The sequence below is a fragment of the Centroberyx gerrardi genome, chromosome 4 (genome assembly GCF_048128805.1).
Source record: "Centroberyx gerrardi isolate f3 chromosome 4, fCenGer3.hap1.cur.20231027, whole genome shotgun sequence".
Taxonomy (NCBI): Eukaryota; Metazoa; Chordata; class Actinopteri; order Beryciformes; family Berycidae; genus Centroberyx; species Centroberyx gerrardi.
The window spans coordinates 19,696,523-19,718,726 of NC_136000.1; the positions used below are offsets into that span (position 1 = coordinate 19,696,523).

General features: G+C 42.4%; 1 protein-coding gene across 1 annotated transcript; it reads right to left on the bottom strand.

Moving 5' to 3' along the window:
• Window positions 1–161: 161 nt before the first annotated feature.
• Window positions 162–2,947, bottom strand: rag2 (recombination activating gene 2). Its single transcript, XM_071920403.2, has 2 exons — window positions 2,847–2,947; window positions 162–1,777 (listed from the first exon to the last, which is right to left on the bottom strand). The coding sequence occupies exon 2, from the start codon at window positions 1,761–1,763 to the stop codon at window positions 162–164; it is 1,602 nt and encodes a 533-aa protein (XP_071776504.1). The 5' UTR covers window positions 1,764–1,777; window positions 2,847–2,947.
• Window positions 2,948–22,204: the final 19,257 nt, after the last annotated feature.

Consider the following 22,204-nt stretch of genomic DNA (forward strand, 5'->3'; position numbering starts at 1 on the left):
TGCTCAAATATTACAGATCTGCATATGGATTTTTTTTAGTTTGAACTTAAAACACTTTATATAATATAAACATGAAGAGCATCCTAAAAACAGTTACTGCCTGACCAGGTAAGTTATTCAAAATTACAGCACATAATATTCCAAAATGCTTTGACCGTACATCACTCAAATAGCCTTCTAAAGAAGCTTTTCTTGGCAGGGGTCATCTTTATTATGGGAGGGGTCTTCCTATGCATCATTTTCATGGGCGTGCGCTTCAGAGGCAGCACCTGTCGAGGTGGGGTCATTTCCTGACAGGGCAGACCTCCATGGTCCTGGCAGAAGTACTTGCTGTTGCCCTCAGAGAGCCTCACCAGCAGGGTCTCAGACAGCTCCATGCACTGGGCGTGGACCCAGTGGCCTCCCTCCCCCCTGGAGCAGAAGATCATGGCTGGCCGGTGGAGCTCAGTGGAGTAGTAAGGCTCCCATGTGTTGGGGTCCACCTGGCAGCCCAGGCAGCATTTGACCCAGTAGCCTGTTTGGGACTCGTCCTCCTCATCCTCCTCATTGTAAGCGTCCTCCTCTCCATCGCTGCTGTCCTCCAGCTCATGGGGCTCACGGCCAAAGTACAGCTCCTCAGAGTCCTCCAGTGGAGTCGAGTCCTCATAGTCTGTCGACTCCTGGCTGCAGCTCTGGGTTCCTTCCTCCCCCTTGCCTTCCTCCTCCGTCTGGAAGCACACCTGATAGAAGTAATGCACATCCGGTTGGGCTGACCTTCCCTCGGATGGAACCCCTATTAGGGCACTTCCCTCCCCCAAGTTGCCGCCAAACCAGGTGCGGCTATGATTGATATCTGCGGTCCACTTTGGCGGTTCTAAGGACTCAATGTGGATCCCTTTGTCATCCAGGACCACTGTGCTGCATTCCATCCTCTTCTGGGAGTCTGACTGATACCCTCCTAAGATAATGTATCTGTGAGTGGGACCTGTTCGGGTGATGATAGCACTGGAGATGGACATACCGGTGTCTAGGGCCTCACAGGAGAGCATGGGGCTGCCCTGCAGAAGATCGACATGCAAGCGAAAGAGTCGAGGGGGGCGGGAGTCTGAGGAGAGTGAGTGACCTCCCAGGAAGTAGACACAGTCTTCTCTGGCAATGGCCAGATGGAAGGACTGACCATCACTGATCTCAGGTAAGGTGTGAGCAGAGCAACAGCCAAAGTCCAGGTCAATCAGGAACACCTGAGGAGGACAGTCTACAACGCTGTTCCAGCTCTCTGTGGTGCGCTCTCCTACAGGCATGTAGGACCTACCCCCAAACAACACACCGGCCCTCTTTCCCCGGCTGTGAACCATACTGATGGTGTGGCCGTATCGGGCCCCCGGCAGTTCTCCTACCAGCTCTTTCTCCTGGCAGCGCAAGGTCAATTTGCGATTGCAGCCGCGGCTGTCCAGGGTCAGCAGGTACAGGCTCGACGAGATCTCGTTATTTGGGGTGCGGCCACCATGGATGAGATAGCTCTCTGGGTACCCATCATGGGGGTCGAGGCGGCCAACAGCAGGGCAACGCAATGGAGGAAGGTAGGAGGAGTCGTTAGAGAAGGAGATGGCCCTCAACTTCAGCTCGCCATGTTTTAGCCGAACGCCAAATACTCCTGTTGGGCAGGAGCGCTTGGGCCAGCCTTTCTGGCCAAACAGAAGAACCTCTCCATCCAGCTGTAGCAGGGAGCACCCAGGCTGCAGAAGAGCTGCACAGTTCACTGGAGTTACTGGTTGCAGGGTCATTTTCTGGCAGGTGCCTGCGTCAAAACAGCACACAAACAGAATGGTGTTAGTCAGCTGTTGCTTGTTTTGGTGCAAGGATTACTTCCTGTTTATTAACAACTGAAAGATCATTATCAATCATACTATGTATTGTAGGCTAGATCATGCCTGAACAAGGGCCTGTAATCAATCAACATCTCCACAAGTCACTTTAGTTTAGTGAACGATGGTACACATCACACACACCAAAGTTTAGATAATAATATAGGAACGATTGAACTTTAAACCAATGGTATTCACAGTGTTCAGAGAGCATTTATTAATATTACTTAATATTATTAATAGTAGCGCTGTGTCGCTTGATTCCTAAAGTAAAACATCAGCCACCAAAAAAAGTACTTTTGTTAGGTCCATTGTGTTATTATTTCCATGACTGCAAGACAGGTCGTATTTATGACTTCCGATCTCGGGAGTAGGAGCTTACAAGGTGCACTTGAAAGCAGCATGAGATACCAACAAACATTTTCTGGAGCAGTCAGGGACTTCCTGGCAATATAGACGGTCTGTGACAGTACTCAGCATGATTTTCCAGGAATATGGGTACATTTTCTGTTTCATTAGTGTAAGGACCATTATGAAACAAATGGGTAAAGTTGCAGCAATATGGCATAGTGTTGACATCATGAATTAGGGTTTTGGTTCTCTGGATTCTACCTTTGAAATCAAGTTGTACATCTTCACAAATACTGAATGGATTTTCCAAGCTTATGAGAATGCCACTAGAAATCTCCTTTAGAATTAACATTAAATTCTAGAATTTGTTAGCCAGGGCCATCTGTTCTGCCACCACAATACTATAAACGATCCGTATAACAATATTAAGATTGTCATAATATTAGCTGTAATAACAAGAGTGTTAACACTGCTATGGTCAATATAATTCTATGCAATACAAACACTGTTTTGCTATGTTTGACAGCCAGTGGGATGGCTGCGCATAAGCTTAATAGGTTGAGGTGAGAGTAACAGAAAATTAATTTGAAAGCCTGAGAACTGTTATTACTTCAATTAATTTAGAATCATATTTTTTTTAGCATTGCTTACCTTATGGCCAGGGGCAGGATGCAGAGCTTCAACTCACTTTAATGGGAATCTGAATGAATCAGAACGATGAACCTGAAGGGCTCTTTATGCAGCGTAACTTTGACAAAGGCAGTGAGTGACAGAGTTTGTGAAGCTTCGTTGACTCAGAAACACTTCCAGTGCTTGAGGTTAACAGTCTGTGACTGCCGCTCACTGGCAGGTGTGCTGCCTAGATGCAGTTAGTGAGTTACTTCAGTGATAATATCACTGAATAATCTGCAACAAACAAGGCACAACAGGCTATTGAGAGTGTCTTGTCTACTGAATAATTCTAACTTGTATGATACCTTAAGAATTTAAAAACTGTTTAGATAATTTTTTCCAGTAGTCATGAGGAACTATTGGTCAGACCTGTTTTATTGTTCTATCTAAAATAAATAATTGACATCGCTTTCTCTTTTACCACGGCACTATTGCTAGAGCACCGAGGACCTCAAGAAGCAAATTCAGGTCATTCAGTTAGGGATGAGACGCTTCACTTCTGTATACCTATCAAAATCATTTTCTCCAATTCATTTAAGTTCTTTATTGAGCAGTGGTTAATATTTTAAATTATACTGCAAGCCTTCACAGTCAAGAAAACCCCCCCAAAAACGATCAAAACAGCACACAAACAGAATGCTGTCAAGTAGCTGTTGCTTGAATGTTGAATGTCTTGCACTAGACTACATTTTAAATGACCAAATATTAATATAAATATATTGGAAATATTTGCCCAATTGCTCAACCTTATCAATCCAACCCTAATTCCCAGCAGCACACCTTTGTTGAAGTGATAGCATCCAAAAATACACCCCCCACCGAAGATTTCTAAATGAAATTCAAACGATTAAAAAGTAATAAATTATGCAGAAATGTCAGACAATGAAAAAATAAATTGCTATTGCTGAATAGCTCCAAGGACGTGCCTAAATCTAAACAATGAACATGGAGGACAACATGAACTATATTGTGGAGGAAATGCATGATGACAACCCACTGAGGTGGTTTGAATTAGTCCATTCTCCATCAACAATTCAAAACATGAAAAAACAAATTCCACTTCAAGCCAAAATTGTTTCTATTTGCTGAAATGTCTCCATTATGGACCTCACAAAGATGACAAAAATTGTTTATTCACCAGGGCTAAAGCTCAAAACTCAAACAATTTTACTAAAACTGATTGAGGGGCCTAATCAAACATTTTGTTGTTAATAATACAAGAGGCACCCTTCCTCCACTCATCTGTAACAAATAAAGGGAGGTGATCCACTTCTAATGTAAAAACCAAAATATTTATTCAAGCACTGGTGCTTGAGAAGAGTCCACTCAAAATGTGTTGCCGAAAGTGTGCATGTGTTGTATAAGCATATTTACTATTCCACGGCTTATGTACACATTTTCAGCTTTGCGACTGTTAGCTTTAATAAATAGCTTCCTTTTTTTGCATTAGAAGCTGCTCCCCTCCCCTTATTTTTCTAGTATTTTGCCTTCTCAGGATCCCTCCTCTACACACTTCATGACTGTACTTATTTTTGGCATCTAAAATGATCTGATGCTTACCCTTTAAACACTGTCAGAGTCTGCTCTTGCAGGTTACTGGCAAAGCTCCCACACACTTTAACGAATGTGTCTATTAGGTGTAGCCTGTAAAACACACACATATGGATCCAGGGCCTCATTGGACAAATCACAGTAATACCTACTAAACCAAGAGCTTAAGAGTCAACACTATCCCTTTCAGTGAACACTTTGACATTCTCCCTGAGAGCCGAGTGACACGCCGTACCGCGTGCAGTCAGTGGAGCTGTGAGTCATGATCCCTCACAGTACACTGCACCTAATGCACGACTAATAGATTATGCCGTTTTATGAGCAAAGGGTGAAAGAGAGGGGCAAAATATAATTCTTACAGAATGATGAATTCATTTTAATTACGCCTAAGCCTGAAATTCCTTTATATAGGCCTCAGTTTTAAAGCTTTAGCCCTGGTGCAGGTAGCAAGCCTATTGTTTAAGTGACACACACACATGCTTAAGCACCTAGAGAAATACTGAGCTGGAAGCAGATGTCTACCCACTCATTAGCATAATGTTTTTGTGCATTGAGTGGCTGAGAGAAAACGCATGGAGTGTGCAAAACAAAGGCTGAAACCACAAGTGCCTGGAAGACCGTTACAGCTTGAAAACACAAAACAGCAGAGCACCTGTGTCTAAACTGATGCTTAGAGGGCGGAGCGGAGGAGAAAAGAATTTATCCTTGTTGCTAGAGAGGATATAATGCATGAGTTCCTAACAGTGGGATATGCAAAGGGGAAATGTTTTTTTTTGTTGTTTTTTTTGTCATGAGTTGAGAAATATTACATCCAAATAAACATTCTATTCAGCCCCGGAAAAATAAACCTGCATAGTCACCTCAAGGCAACAACAGAAAGCACTGTTGAAAGTACTGCCTGCTATGAAGCTGCAGCTGGGATGGCGCAGAGCGTGAGTAGGAGGCACAGCAGTGCGCGGCAGACCCCAGGCCATGCAGGGATTTGTACATAATTGATAGAACAAAGTAATTAGAATCTACGGTAGCACCTGTTTCTGTCCTTTGTAATGTATCACTACCTGACTGTTTGTACCCTGAAGCGGGGTTTTGACGGATGACGCGGTGACAGCTCTGATGTTCTGACGATCACTGTGCAGCAGTGTTTATCACTATTTAATGTTACGGTAATTGTTCCCCTTGTGGTGATTGGAACTGAGTGCCAGTGGGGTAATTCAACCTCACTCCGGCTAATATTGCTGCAGTACTGTACTAATCATCGTGTGACAAGTGACCCATAATGCCGTAGCTCAGCTTTTACATTCAGTATCATCGTTTCAAGGCTACAACGCTCCCTTATTTCGTTCCGCACTGTCCCTTCCATCCTCATTTCCCAATCCTTCAATCTTCTGTTATCCCGTTATCCTTCCCATTGCTCTCTTTTCTATTTTCCCTGCTTCACTAAATGTGTTTCTCCTCCGCTGTCCTTTCTCTGTGTAGGTGAGCGCAGACTAAGGTTTGCTTGCCTTGGTAAGTGGCAGGATGCCAGGGGTGAAGAGTGGCTCAGATACCCTGGCACAACACCAGATGCCGGTGGAAGCCCTGGAGTCTCTCTGCAGCTCCTGTGAGCCGTCCTCTGACCAGATCCAGGCCCGCTTCATTCACTTGTCTTCGGGTCAGCGTCACAGGTCGTAGGTTGTGACTGTAATATGTTGAACAGGCAACCTACAGGCATCTTTTAAGCCGATAAGCAGAGAGTTGCCTGTACCCTGTCTTTCCCTTTCTACCAACAGGGGGATGCTGGGAGTAGACACACAACTGTGGGCGGCCCCGCAACTTAACTCCTTCCCAGGGGAGACGGAAAGATCAAGATTGAGTACACAGAGGAGGAACAGAGTGGTCAGCGTGGGGAGGGAGAGAGATCTGGCACCAGAAAGACAGCTCGGTGGCTGCATCTTGCCTGCTGATCAGAAGGGGGTCAACGGCTTGTGGATCTTTCGCTCTACCCTGCGAGCTTGATGGACTGTCCCGAGGCTTTGAGAGAGAAAACCTCCACAACTGTTTTCAATCACACTGAAGGCCCTCCCTCTTCTCTTCCACCAGTCCCACTGCTTCACCCCTTTCTCTCTGTCTGCCTCCTCTAGTTTATCTCCGCCGTCCTCCCTATTTCAGTGATTCTCGATTTTCTTTAAGCAAATGGCTGGATTGTTTCAGCAGAGGGGAGTTTACTTCAGATGTGTACATTGAAGCATGAACAGGACCTCAAGCAATGCCAGCTATTGATTTTACCATGATTCTGATTAGAGGGCTCCCTGTTGCAATCGATACAATACATCAGTGAACTGCACAGTGAAACTGATGGTCTCGGATAGGATCCCATATTTGGCTTCTAATTAATCATGTTGTTGATTATTTTGAAGATTAAAAAGCAGTTGAGTGAGCACAAGATCCCTCAACATAAAAAACAGAGGCTCTCAACCGTCCAAACACATCGGACACTGGATGTAACAACTGCAGTCAATAACCGTACTTGATCATCATGATTGAATTTTATGGGCTGCTAGACACTGTTGTAAGTATATGATAAGATTATGATGAAGGATATTCCTCTCACACAGCTCTCCTGCACGGAGTGTCTTATTATCTTATTGTAATGAACGATAGCGCTGCTGATGTGATAGCTGGCAGCTGTGGGAATGAATGCTGCTTTCCATCAGCCACAACGCTAAAGGCAGAACTGTAGGTCCTATGCACCCGCTATTATTTACAGTATATAGACCTAATATAGTTGTTATTTAATAAGCTAATAATTCAAATGTAATTCAGGTGACATTCTGTATTTGTATGATGTGATACTGATAAAAGGCCATTGCGCAATGCAGTTTTAACAGTGTTTTTTTTGTGATTTCCTCGAGGGAGGGGTAGATTGTCATGAAGTGTAATAGGTATTGAATACTGGAATTAAAACACTGTTGATTTGTTCATCCGGTATGAGAAACGGCCCTTACAGACGCTTTCGACAAGTAGCAGCATCAACTTCACTTGAATGACTCCAATTTAAATATATTGAAGAGATGTGTTGATTGCCTAGATTTTGATATAGGCACAGTTAGTGTGCATTATGTTAAGTTTTTATGGTTTTGCCAATGAAAGAATCTATCAGCCCAATCTTGTCTATTGTTTTCTGTAGATGGATAGCTACTTATTTGTTGGTGACTTCAGTCAGTGTGGAGGAGGATGCCACCACTGATCCAGACAACACTAGTTTTTCTTTGTGCTCTGCTCGCTCTTTCTAAACTTTTTCCTCTAACTCGTCAGAATTCAGACTGGCACATTATGGAAGGTTTTCCTTTAGAAGAGTATAGTAATGGCATTCTTGTTATCTGAAAATAAGGCTGTTTAATTGTGCGTATGGATCTTCATTAATATCACTTTATCCTAATCTTTTCTGATTATGCTGGAATTAGAGAGGTAGAATTTTGCCATGCAGTATTGATATGAGGCTTTGAGATGGCTACAATGCTATTTCACGGAGAATGGTTTCTTTAATCGCGTCTTTGACAGTAAATTACATTCACTGAGTTCTCACATTTTGTCCGGAAAGAGTGGAAAACTCAATAAAAGTAAAATATGTCTTAATCCAAGTATAAAGCTAACATATGAAGCAGCCCCTCACTGAGCATGTGAAAGGCATTTATGGGTCCACTGTTCATTTAATAGGATTTAGATAATATTATGTGCATATTATTTCTGTGATTAAGGAAGTCATTTCCTTTGCTTTAAATAGTCTACATTACCATTTTTATGCATCTTCAACACATGTAAATTGCCTGGCTGTCCTGCTATTAGTGTCGAGGGTACAGCTCTCATGTTTTTTTTATGCATTCACCTCTCAATACACCTCCATCAACAAGGCTTTAACTCTAACCTTGATCGTTGCCTGAATGGCCCAGCAAGTGTTCTCATTGTTTGTGTGTGTGTGTGTGTGTGTGTGTGTGTGTGTGTGTGTGTGTGTTGTGCACATGGACAAGTTTTCTGTAAGGTACACTAGCTCCATCCACAGCAGTGGTGTGATCTGATGTAGGCTGTTCTAAACAGTGGAGTGGTAGGCAAGCCATGGGGAGGGTTGGAGACCGTCTTTGTGGTCTCTGCCAGACAGTATAAAAATGATTTGGCTGTTGTCTCCCTGCTGCCACTCAGAGATGCTGACATAATGAAATAGCTGACTGTGAACTCCCACCTTGATTAGCATGCGTAATTATGAATATGCTGCGGTGAGCGTAAAATCAGACTGAAAAGAGGCGTTCTGGAAAGTGGCTGTGTCTCTTTGACACTGAGCGGCCTGTAATTGCCTCTACCACGCGATCAATGACCGCTCAGCATTTGGCATCTGGATGAATCAGCCTGCTTGGACTATTTGGAGAGATTTAGGCCACCTTTTAACAGTAATGTTTTATATTAGTTGAAGTAGTTTAACCATTGCACACAGGCTACAGTGTAAGTACATCTATTTAAAGCTACAATATGCAACTTTTCAACATTAAAATAACAATAAATTAATAGGATATATGGTAACGCTTTATTTTACAGCCCGCTAATTACGGTGTAACTAGTTTGTAATTATGGAGTACTAATAAAATAACAATGCTATATTTACAGGGTAACAAAACAAGAAGTCCGGGAATTAATGGGTAACAATTTTGTAATTATGAGAGACTTACATGGTAGTTATGGTGTAACTGTTTTTGTAATTACTGCATTTAAAAAGTAATTACAGGTTACAATAATGTAATTAGGGGGGACAAAACAAATGTTATCGGTGCTTGTTCCCTGTAGTTATGTAGTAAGTATTTAGACCCTAATTTGTTTTATAAAAGGATTATGGTTTTTATTTTACATTTATATTATAAAATTGACATATTTGATATTTCATCTCAACATACTGTATATTACATTCAATAAAGCTCTTGTATGTTCAATTAAGTCTGTCACTGTGTGTTGAAGTTCCATATTTTTTGTGTATGTTATATTGTTACAGAAATGTCACCAAACAGCTGGTCTAGGGTCTCCTCTCCTAACATCGATTACCAGATGGACGTATGTGACTTTCTGTTAAACTGTATTTACTGTGGGGCATGTGTTTTTGTTTTTTTGTTTTTTACAGAAAACAAGTGGTATATTAAAAGACTCTCAGTGAAAAAACAGCCACATTTAGAATAAACATTGATTATATTGTTAGTAATAGAGGTAAAGAAAATGTTAATGGGCAACATGTATTTACTAATTCCATTACACTTTCACTGCTTTAGGCTACAGGTTACCCATAACTGCAGGAATAAAGGTGTGTTTTGAAGAAATGTGCAAAGACACTATAACAGTAGTGTGCAAATAAATGTATTCAAATAAAATGATTCAGTTGTTCAGTTCTGTAAAGTGGATAGGAAGATGACAGGAGTCAGAAGTGGACTGCAGGTGAGAGGGTGTTCAAGCAGGGCTTTGGCTCATCTGCTTCTGTTTGGCAGGTCTGTTGGAGCGGTGTCTCTGCTGTTGGAGTCATGTTGTCAGCAGATTTCTTGTTCTTCCTCCGGAATATGCGGGATAGCCAAGAAAAGAAGCCACACTTCTTCTTCTTCTTTGGTTTTGTCGTCAGGCTGTCTTTGGCACTGAAACTCTGAAGTCCTGTAGGTTTGACCAGTTGGACAGGTGGAAGTGTCTTTTCCAGGGTCAGACCGGACAGAGCCTTGGTGTCCTTTACAGTTTCAACCACAAGGCTTGGTGGAGCTTTGACCTCAACCTGGATGGCTGGAGCCTGTGACTCCTGAAGCAGGTTGGTTGATCCTTTCTTAAGCAGGTGAATCAGGGTGTTTTCAGCAAGAATCTCCTCTGAGGTGGAGATATTGTCAGGTCCAGCAGAGAGGACAGTGACTTTTGTTCCCTCACAACATTCAGGTTGATGCAGGACGGTCACAGAGCTTTCAGCAGCGGCCTCAATCTGTGCACAAGGGCTGAATGTTTCCGTCTTGATGATAAAAGGACATTGTTCTTCCTCCTTCTCCAGGTCCTGGAGGAACAGCATCAGTTTAGAATCAGGTCTGATGATTGGCTCCCATTCATCAAGATGATCTTGAGTAAGGGCATGGTGTGCAGTGCAGGCAGCCATAAATGTAGAACTCACTGATGAGGAATCATTCATGTGCTTTTCACCAAGTTCCTCCTCCTCCAGGAGGAGAGAGGAACTGCATCAGGTGAGAGTCAGTGCTGCTGACAACAGGTTCCCATTTGTCAAGTTGGTCCAGAGTCGGCCCATGCTGTGGGGAGCAGTCAAGCACAAATCTAGAGAGATGTGATGAAGCGTAGAGGAGCTCCTCACCAAATCCCTCCTTCTCCAAGTCAAAGTGGGATTTGACCAGTGGCTCCCACTCATCCAGGCAGCCCAGAGTGGATCCACAGGGTGAGCAGCAGTCAGCCACAAATCCAGATGTGTCACCTGGGGGAGCATAGAGGTATCTCTTCCCAACTGTCTCCATGTGGTAGTCATCGTCAAAACCATTGGGCGAGTGCTGAAGCAGCCTCAATCTCTTAATGATTTTGAAGTCATCAGTCATTGGAGCCTCATGGCATGGAGCCTCAACAAGGCGGAGCAGGTTGGATTGAGCCTCAACATGCTGAGCTGGGTGGATGGATGCTCCAGCATTTCTTACAGCTGCGTCCTCGGTCGTGAGAGGAGACTCTTTCTCTCTGGGAGGAAGGTCTCCTTTGTCCATATCCAAGAGAAGTTTGCATGCTGATGAAGCTGCACTGGCTATTGGTTCCCACATATTGAGGCTCTCAAAACCACAAGCAGGTTTGGAGCCGAGACCAACAGCAGACTGAGGTGAAAGGTCACAGTCGAGCTCAGCAGTCACTCCAGAGAAACTAGAGGCTTCAGCATAAAGATAATGCTCCTTCTTCAGGACTTTCGCAAACATGCAGTTGATGTTTTCATGGCGATCGTCATTAAGGGCATTGAGTCGAGAGACCATTTGCATTGATGCAGAAAGACATGCGATGGCAACATTTTAATAATCAAATAACCATGAGGCCACCTGATGTAGCTTCATTCAAGGTCAACATGCTTCATCATAGTCCATGTAAAGGAATTATCCAACCGCACACTGTTAGACTTTGTTGCCAATTTACTCACATCTTTATTTTTCTTATAACATTTGTAAAAATAGGCTTAAGGATTGAACAACGCATTTCGCTTGTTGCTTCATCTTATGCCTTTCATCATAGTTTTGTTTCAAAAACAAATCTAACTGTGAATTTACAATGTAAATCAAACTAAGGAAGAACTAGACACAAATGTAAATCCTTCAGCACAAACAACTTTCAAAAAATACATGTGGCTTACCAAGATGGAAATCACTCTCCATGTTTTCCTTTCTAAAAGGTAGATATTATTGATGTTTCTCCAAATGAAGGCAACGTGAGTTTTCTTTCTCAATGTGCAGGTGAACACCGATCAGAGATGAAACTGTGAGTCTGAGTCTGTGCTAAGGACAATCGCTCCTTTATGACACTACCATTCTAAATCCTATCAACTCTGCTGCATTCTGTCCAGCTGCATTATGATTCATCAGATGAAGCTCAGGCCCCAAACTTTGATGACAGAGATGTCTTGCTTCGTACATGCTTTATAAACTACACATGATTAAAAAACAACTAACTATTTGGAATTTGAATTAAGATATATATGTGATAAACATCTATTTAATTGCCAATTCCTATTGCACTTTCACTGTTTTAAGCCACAAATTAGCTCACTCTAATCTTACTATCATATCTGAGGGGATACTTTAGGAAAATAAAAAGAAAAGTTATTCATCTTCAATTCAGCTTTTCAGGTGTAGAATTTCTTCTTTCCAGAACAACCTGTGCATCAACCCATGTAGTTACTGTAATAGAAACATGGGTAGCACTTTACAATGGCCTTTTCCCAGTGCATGTACCTTTAAGCACCAATAACATTTGTTTAGTCGCCCCTAATTACGTTATTGTACCCTGTAATTATTTTTGAAGTATGCAATAATTACAAAAACAGTTACGCCATAACTACCTTATAAATCTCTCATAATTACAAAATTGTTACACCTTAATTCCCAGACTTCTTGTTTTGTTACCCTGTAACTACAGCATTGCTATTTTATTACACAATTACAAACTAGTTACACCATAATTAGAGGGCTGTAAAATAAAGCGTTACCGGATATATTATACAATATCAGTCTGTGTCTGTCTGTGACCCTGTGTGTGGGCTACAGTATATGCCTAAATCCCCCGTTTGCTTGAAATTAGCTTCTCAGTGATGTTCAGGACGTGTTTGGGTGTGTACCTTCTGCTGTGGGCATGACAAGCGTTGAGCTGGGTTGTGGCCATCAAGCACAGGGAAGTCACAGCAACAACAATGGCAGAAAACGGTAAGAAACAAAAGAACAGCAAAGCTAAATGTGCGGCAGACAAGACTTGTTCAAAAACATTGTGAAAATTGCCATTCATTTTTTTTATTGCAGATTGTCTGTGTTCACCCTCTGCCTCTTCAATGTCTGTGGTGGCTTTATGCATGCCGACACCTCAGCCTCAGGCTAGATGCTATTTCAAGGTAGACAGCTCATCAAGCTGAGTGACAAGGGAGGCTAACAATACACTTCATGCTTCAAGGCCAAAAGTTGCATATTGTAGCTTTAAGCTTATCATGACATGATGTCCATCCATCCATCCATCCATCCATCCATCCATCCATCCATCTATCCATCCATCCATCCATTTTCTAGCTGCCTATCCAGCTCAGTGTTGAGGTGGCAGAGCAAAAAACAAAAAACTTCTTCCAGCTCCCACTGCCGGATCACCAGGTGCTGCAGCTGGGAGATGTAGTCCCTCCAGCATATCCTGGGTCTCCTCCCAGTAGGACGTACCTGGCACACCTCCAAAAGGAGGCACCTTAACAGTTGCTTGCTGAGCTCCTCAGCCTGTAACAGAGAGTGAGGCAAGCCATCCTGCGGAGAAACTTCATTTTGGCTGCAGTCACATTCATTGAGTCACTACCCAAAGTTTGTGACCATAGGTGAAGGTTGGAATGAAGATTGACTAATAAATCAAGAGCAATTGCTTTGTGGCTCAGCTCTCTATTTACCACCATAACCAGCGGTCAATCCCCTGATCCCATTTACCCTCACTTGTGAAAAAGACTCTGAGATACCTGATTACCTCCTCCACTTGGGGAAGTTGCTCACCTCTCACCTGGGATAGGCCATGTTTTTGCAGGAGAGAACCATGGCCTCAGACTTGGAAGTGCTGACCCTCATCTTGACTCAGCCGCAAACCATTCCAGTGAAGGATACCCCAGAGTGTTCCTTCCATATTCCGACAATGCCCCCAGTCAAGGTCAGAGGTTACCTGCCCCTGCTGAGAACAGCCTGGGTGATGTCCCTCCCCTCCTGAGTCGCTGAATAGTTTTCCTGAAAGTCATTCTCCATGCCCTCTCCGAACTCCTCCCACACCCGGGCTGTGGCTTCTGCAACCACAGCAGTTGCAGTCTTTTTGGCCTGCTGGTTCTTGGGTGGCTGCCATGACAGGACCTCACCACCTTTTGGCCACAGGTCCTAGAAGCCGCTTCTATGACAGAGGTTTTGAACAGGATCCATTCCGACTCCATGTCCCCAACGTCCTCCTGGATACAGGAAAAGTTTGTTTGGAGGTGAGAGTTGAAATCATTCCAGACACAGTCTTCCACCAGGTGTAAACCAGTAAATCCTCACTTTCATGTTTACCCTAATCCTTGAACATGGTGTTTGTTATGGATAATCTGTGGCTAGGACATAAATCCAATAACAAGTAACCGCACAGGCTCAGATTAGGGAGGCCATTCCTCCCAATCATGCCCCTCCAGGTTTCCCAGTCAATGTGAGTGTTAAAATCTCCCAGTGGCACTAAGTAGTCATAAGTGGAGCCTTCTCCAGCACCCCTTCATATCCAAGAAGGCTGTGTACTCTGAACTGCTGTTAGATGTATTCTCGCAAACAACAGTGAGAGTTTTCCTCGCTACAACTCGTAGTCGCATTGAGGCGACCGTCTCATCCATAGGACAAACTCCAACTGGGCAGCAGCCAGCCGGGGACTCGTGAGTATCCTCTTACCTGCTTGGAGCCAGCTTCCATTTTGAAGATCCACACCGCCAAGGTCTGTTCTGCCCCTGCCCTGTACCTTGTGGGTGGTAAGCCCACAAAGCAGCGGCCCTGTGCTGTTGAGACCAATTTGCCCTGGGTGTCCCTACCTGGAGCACAAAGCTCCCAACAACATAACTCCCAGGGCCAGTGAGGCTGCGCCGCCCCCCCCCCCCCCCCCCCAAAACCAATAATGTTTCGATTCTATGAGGGTCTTTCACATCATGTTGGAAAGTACATTTTCATTTAAAAGAAAAAAGTTTTACTTTGTGTTTCAATCTCAGGCTTTTGATGGAAATGTGTATTAGCAACGGATCACTGCACTGATCAAATGGCCACCGATTATGGCCACTGATCGTTATTGGCCAATAGATGTTCTCAATAGGTCTTTGGTGATTGGCTGATCACTGTTTCAACTGCCTGATCACATTATATGCCTACATTCATTATTTATGCCATTTGACAGTAATTGAATACTGAAATGAATGGGCCCTCCGTTCTTTAAGTGGCCTCACTGTTTTTAATTTTTGGATTGCCAGGAGTGCAGCACAAAGGAAGAATTGGTCATTTCATTTCACTCGATTCTGAACTGAGCATTTTGATAGTGTTTCATTAGTGTTTAATCCATTTGCTATTTTCAACTTTTAATAAACATTGATAGCTTGTATGTATTACTTTCAGACATTGTATTATGCATTTCATAGCCTATATGATTTCAAACAGTTAATAACATACCACTATGCTGCCTCAATGAAAAACTCACCTCAGTCATCAAGCACACACTAACACATTATACCTGTGTTGATTTATTTACAAATGGTTAGCCTGACAATATCATGCAGCTATAAGAGCAATCTGTCAAACACAGTACTGAATTTAAACTGTACTGCTTATACTTGCTGATTTGTTAGTAGAAACAACCATTGAAAAACCACCACTCCCAACAGCTGTACCCTCAATAATAAAACGCAAAAAGAAGCCCTGAACAGACAGAAATAGTGGAGCATTGAGCTGGCTTTCTTTCTACTGGCGAAGTTAATGATATAACAATAAGTCTATCAAACTTTCCAGAACATTGTGGCTGATGTCTGGTTTTCTAGTCTGTGCACAGTGCCAGAATTTATTAACACAGTTACCTGAACAGCTTCTAAGCTATCTAATCTAGTCTAACTAATTGGTATTAAACACACCCTTGTGGTAGAAGTATCGGTAGTATAAATCTGCACACTTCCATTTATCTAATAAAGGTAAAGGCCACCTTTAAGCATAACCCTGGGTAAAACAACAGTTTCAACAAATTGAATATCCGGTAGTCACTTAATAAATATTTGCCTTGTCACTTTTTAGTCAACAAGTTTAGTTATTATTGTGCATAGTCAGTTAAAATGGCCATTTATCATAATTTTCACTGACAAAAGTGTGGGGTAGCCAAAGCCCACAAATTGGGTTTCAACTTGTTTGCTAACAGGAACTAATTGCTTTTCCCTTTGTGCTGTCCACTAGCCCACCCATGCATTGTTTTACTTCCCTGTCCTCTGGGTTCAGCAGCCTCTTTCCTGTGTTCTCCCTTCCCACAGTGTCACTTTCACAGTCATAGTAATTAGCGGTATAATTAAGATCAACATCGGCTCTGTGACTGCCAAACCAAGGAGGAGGAAGGGTTAGCAGGCAAGCAGGAGGAAGAGAGTGTCAATATTTAATGGTGTTCATGCTTTTAAATTGATTTAAATTCCTTTTTATGAACACGGGAATACATCACAATCATATATACCCTCGCCTGTCTTTGACAGTTGCCTTCTGCTCTCCTTTCAGTCTGCTCTGTCTGGGTCTTCGCGATTGTCCTGATGTTTTTGTCTGGCTGCTGTTATCAGGAGCGTTTTTGTGGTTTTTGTGGTGCGCTGTATTTGACCCCCCTTTCTCTCGTGTCTGTTATCTGCCTTTGGATTCCATTAGCACAGTGACAGAGAGGTGATTACAGCCGGCCCAGGTCTTTTAATACAGATTAGACGTCATCTGTGATGCCTTTCATATGCCTGCCATCGCACCATCCCTCAACTTATTGTCTGGGGCCCTTTTCCTGGAGCTGTTGATATGGTCTGCTGTATGCTCCTGTAATGGTATCTGTATTCTGTGCACTTTGCCACAGTGAATATCAGTATTTGACACAACTAATAAGGCCTTTCATTTTGATGGAATTCTCTTTCAGTTCAGACACACTGGCTGAAGCCTGTGTTTTCTCTTAGTGAGAGAGTGCTGTTTGCTTGTGCTGTGGGTGGAGCTGAGAGACAGATTGTGTCAAACAAAAGTGTTGTGTTTGGCAGGCCCTGCCAGCACTTTGTGCCACTTTCCATTCCGAAAGCTTACCATAGTTACTGCTTGTAATGTCCACGGGTTGAGAATTTGAGAAGGTAAAATAATTACTTTGCAAAATTATCATTTCCATGCATGATTTCCTAGTGATACAATTCAATTACATTGACAAGCAGCCCTTTCAGAACAACTGGAGCCTGATTTTAATTGAACAGCGAGTCAGCTCTCATTTCCCCTAATTTGATTGTCACACTCCTGAATTGCATTTGATGATCACACAAAACAAAGCCAATGAGATAATCATTTGCAGTGTAATGCTGTACTTATTTTAATCTTCAGGAATACAACAGATTTGCCATGCAGGTAAGAGAGGCTGTCATTCCGAATCAGACTGAGCCACGGGAGCATCGCTAGCAAAGATAGGAAGAGCCGAAAATGGACTTGATGGTTTTCTCTTTCTACATCTCACATTGTGCCTGTCTGAACACAATTAAGTAACCTCTGTGTTTTGCTTGGCTATATTCATTATCATGTAGATGTACCTGGAGTGATTGGAGATGAAAGCATTAAAAGTTCTCAGCGCACACATTATGTACCCATATTGCTTTCACTTGTCCTGTCAACTAAGAGACAAAAGAAGCAAATAAGAACAATTTGCCCTCTGTATATGTACTCTATTGTGTGTTGGAGGTGGAAGAGGATGCACAGGCCTGGGAGCAGAGACACAGAGACAGACAAGACAGGATAGACAAGAGGGCCCGGTAAAGAAGGCTTATGATGAGTATGAAGATGGGGAGGACTTGCCAAGTGGTGGCCATTTTATAGAAAGTGGGTTTCAGTAAGATTTTAAGAAAATGTATAACCTGCCATGTCTTCTTCTATGTCTTATTTACCTTGTAGAATGAAAGTGAATGAGGTTGTGCCTTTTAGTCTGGATGGAGACTTTGACACAAGCATCCCAAAGACCTGCACCAGCGGGTGAGTCGGGCGGCCAGTATGGATGGGTGACGGGTTCTGGGACATTTCTCTTGTTCCCCACATTCACGACACAGCTAACAACACTTAAGGAGCCTGGCAACCACAAAACTTGTGATGATGTGATGGTGATAATATCCATTGTCTAAACTACCTCTAAAATACTTTAACCTTACTCAGGCTTGTCCCTAAACCGACAGAATTTGACTCATTTGAAACATTTTGTCTGACTTACTTTTGCCAAGTACGATGAGTAAATTGTTAAGACCATTCCTTCATCTGGTGCGTTTTACCGATGAGCTTTTTATATATTTTATATCAGTGGAGCTTGTTGCAAAGATCGTGAACAGCACAATGAAATGTCGGCGCTTTGCTGAGTGTTCTCTCCCAGGATGATCTTGGCTTATGTTCACATAATCACAGAGGGCAACACATTAAAATGGGAGGCTTGACTTACCAGGGTTCATTAAGGAATAAGGAATTACCAAAAATCAAAGCTGATTTACCATGTTCATCATCTCATACATTCCAAAACCACATTATGAGCAGTCTTGCATAATTTTATTTGGTTTGAGGATGAAAAGAGAGCACCCCTTTAATGAGTTTGAATTTATGCTTGGATGTTATCACAATATACTGAATACTTGTGCTGATTACAACCTGAAATGTGCACAGATGTAACCATTGTGGGTCTGCTTTCTGATGATGTATTGCATGCAGCCGTAAACTACCGAGGTACTCGCAACACCTAAAAAGAATCTTGGAAAAATTCATTCTTTCAGACTGCTGCTGTATCACAACTGCAATACTAATGAAGGAAAGATGCAGGATAGATGCATGATGGCTAGTACCGTGGATAAAAAACCCCAAAACAAAACATTCCCTCCCGACGGATACGGTTGGGAAAATAATGATCTCAAATTGAGAAATTGGATTATATTCTAAGGAGTGTTAGAGTAGTATTTTTTTTTTTTAAGAATTAAAATCAAAACAAAGCATGACAACCAAATATGAACATGAACTTATGAACTGCTTTTTCTAGCAGAATCTTGTAGGGGAATCATTTATAGATATGGGGGAATCAGTGCAGGCAGGGACTGGTGTAGATGTTTGAGAGTGAAATGTCCCTTTAATAACCGCAGATTAGATATCTCTGTGTGTGTGTGTGTGCGAAAAGGGGGGGAGGGGACACTACTGTCAGCTTTTCAGTGTGTGTACCCCACTGGGTGAACACGCAGCACTGTAATTAATTTCATGTCGCTACAGTCTGTGTCTCAGTGTGCTTTTTCACTGAAACAAACAGCTTAGAAAAGGCTTTGGAGTAGGCTGGAAACCTGAGAGGTGAAGGCAAATATTATGCAGGCTACATTTGTGTGTTGTGCATCTTTTATGATATGACTTTTAATGTAATGACTTCTTTTTTTAGCACTGTTTAGATTAAGAATACTTCATACTGTTTTGTTCCCTTGCCTTATATTGTGAGGGTTCTCTTCTCTGTGTCATGAGTTTTATGTTTCAATCTTTGATGCTGTTGTCTTGTGTCCCACTACCAGCCTGTGAGTGTGTGTGTGAGTGTGTGTGTGTGTGTGTGTGTGCCTGTATGTGTGTGTGTTGTGGCGAGGCGAAGAGGGACTGTGAGGGAAATAAAGTGAATGTTTGTACTAGATAGAGAGAGAAACTAAGTGTGCGTGACAGGAGTTGGCAAAAGTTCATACTGCAGAAAATCGGAACACATTTTCCAGCACGCATGTTGGTTTACTTTACTTTAAAACATTAAGAAGAATGTGTTCACATATGCCTACTCAGTCTGAAGCAATGCATATTTAATGTCTGTTCCTGTCACCTCACATTTAATTGGTGGCTGGCACAGTGGAGCAAGACCAAAAGGACAAGACCTTTTCAGGGTTATGTTCAACTTTCACAGTAGATACTCACAGTAAAAAAAAAAAAACATCTAACAACAATGAAACACATTTCCTCAGCCATATTCTGTACTGCATGTTTTATGATTCAGTATGTTCTCTATATATGAGTCATATTCAAACGGCTGCATTGAACAAAGAGACTTGCCTTGCAACCTTATGAATGCTGTGTTTGTTTTTTGTCTGTTTTGATTTAAAACTGCAGATTTTATTGAGAAAGATGGCACTGATTTTTGATTTATTTTAAAAAACGTTCTGATCTGAAGTTTGATTAAGCCCGGTGTTGTGTTGCTATGCTTCAGTGTGCTCCTGCTTTTCTTTGTATGTGTGAGAAAGTGATTCTACACGGATAAATAGGCTTTGGTGCTTCAGGGGACCTGCAGATGGAACAGGCTCATTCTCTCCCCAGGTGGTGCTCCTGCATGTGGTGGGAGAGGAGTAAGGGGCATGACCACAGCCTTTCAGTTGGTGTCTACCCCATCAGGAGAGATGGGGATAGAGATAGAAGGGCAACCCCGACCCCAACCTGGCCCCATTGCTGTACACAGGTGCACTTTTAGTGGGGCACCAACAGTAACATCCAGGTGTTAATGCTGAGAGAGAGCGAATCAAACAGAGGAGAGACACAGGGCCTCAGTCTGGCCCAGCTGTACATGGTTTAGCACACTTTGTCCCTTTGCTGCAGTGCCATTCAGAACAAGATTTACTCAATGTGCCAAGAATATACTGTATATTTGTGACTAGACATTTGTCCTGCTGGATCAGTGCCAGATAAAATGGCCCTAGACACATACAGATTCATCTTTAAGAAAAAAGAAGGAAAACTAGTACTGTAATAAACAAGATCCAAACAAATATCAAATATATACGTATTAAAATGGTTGTGCTTGGACAGTACAAGGATGTAAGGCAATAGTACACAAAACAGATATACACTAAATATACATGACAATATAATGATTTACAGTCTGCAGTTTGCTAACTTACATACTGTGGCAATATGGCAGGCTTTGGGTGTGAGCATACTTTCACACTGTAGGCTGAAACTGCTGGAACTTTTTTTCTAAACACTCCCTGAATTTAAGAACTAGGTCCAAATTTCCTGCGGCGATTCCACTGAGAAACACTGCCCCTTGGCTTATCACCATAGTTACCATTTTTACCACCCTGATTCAACAAGCAAGATGGCCATTTAGCCAGCTAAGCTGAAAGTCCTGCCAACCAGACTGCAGTTTGACTACATGCCGTTGAAATTCTCCAGGCAACTTTTTTGTGTGGACATTCACTGCAAAATCACCATTAGCGTGGCCAGATGGCTGATTGATGCGATTCAAGGCAATCGGTAAGAAATTGTTCTTATGGCGAGTGGTGTGTTAGTCGTGACTGGCCTAAACCTTTTCGCTGAGAAGAGTCCACAGAATAGGTGACTCTCTGCTATCTGACTAATGTTATGCCAGACCTAGATGGATGACAGTAATTTCTAATTTGACCATTGCACCATTGCATGGGCAGATGCAAACCAGAGTGATGGATGATTTACTGTAATTCATCTTCCCTTTGCTGCTATATACCTAATCCTTTATTAATGTCTTCAACACAAAAACAAACAAGCACAGATTCTGTACAGTCCCACGTTGCATTCATGGTGATGACACATAGAGATAATTCATTAGCAGTTTACTCAGCAGCTTTCTGGCTCCCTGGTTCATCAGCTGCCTTCTATGGAGAATGCAGTAACATCAGTAACGGCCACACCGTGGTAAAGAGACAAAGCGTGAATTTTAAGGTGTCACTTGGCTAGATCCGATGTGAACACTAAATTGAGATTGAAAAAATAATCAAGAAGTTACATTTTATTAAGTATAGTGCCCATATCATACAGCAGCAACCACATTTTTATTAGAACAGCTCTTTTTTTCCCCCGGACCAATTGAAGAGCCCGCTGCTCTATAGCGTAACTTAGTAAATACACCTCTCATGTACTGTAGTCCCCTTTGTCCCCCCTAAGCAACAATATTTATTGATATGAACGATCATTTTAATAACTCCCAAGATATTGTGTGATATGTAAAGTGATAACAGAGATCACAAGAATTATCCTCGGGGAATTTTCTTTTCAAGAGTTATCCCGATGCCAAATGAGAGAACAGGCTGTTTTGTGCAGAGACATGCAAACAGCACTGTGGAATACGCAGCCAAGGTTCATAGCATATCATATCATTTGTAATACTCTTGCTGAGAAAGTTTTCTCCTGGCCCATTTAAGATAGGGATAAAAAATTGGTACCATTAATATTTTATTATTTTGCCCTTGCCCAATATGTCTCCATGAACTGCCTGCACCCACAGTATAATCAGTGAAGGTAGTGGGAGTTTGTTTCCCTCTGGCAGAAAGGAATATA

Coding starts and splice junctions, on each gene's coding strand:
- rag2 (XM_071920403.2), bottom strand. CDS start 1,763: ATGACCCTGCAACCAGTAACTCCAGTGAACTGTGCAGCTCTTCTGCAG.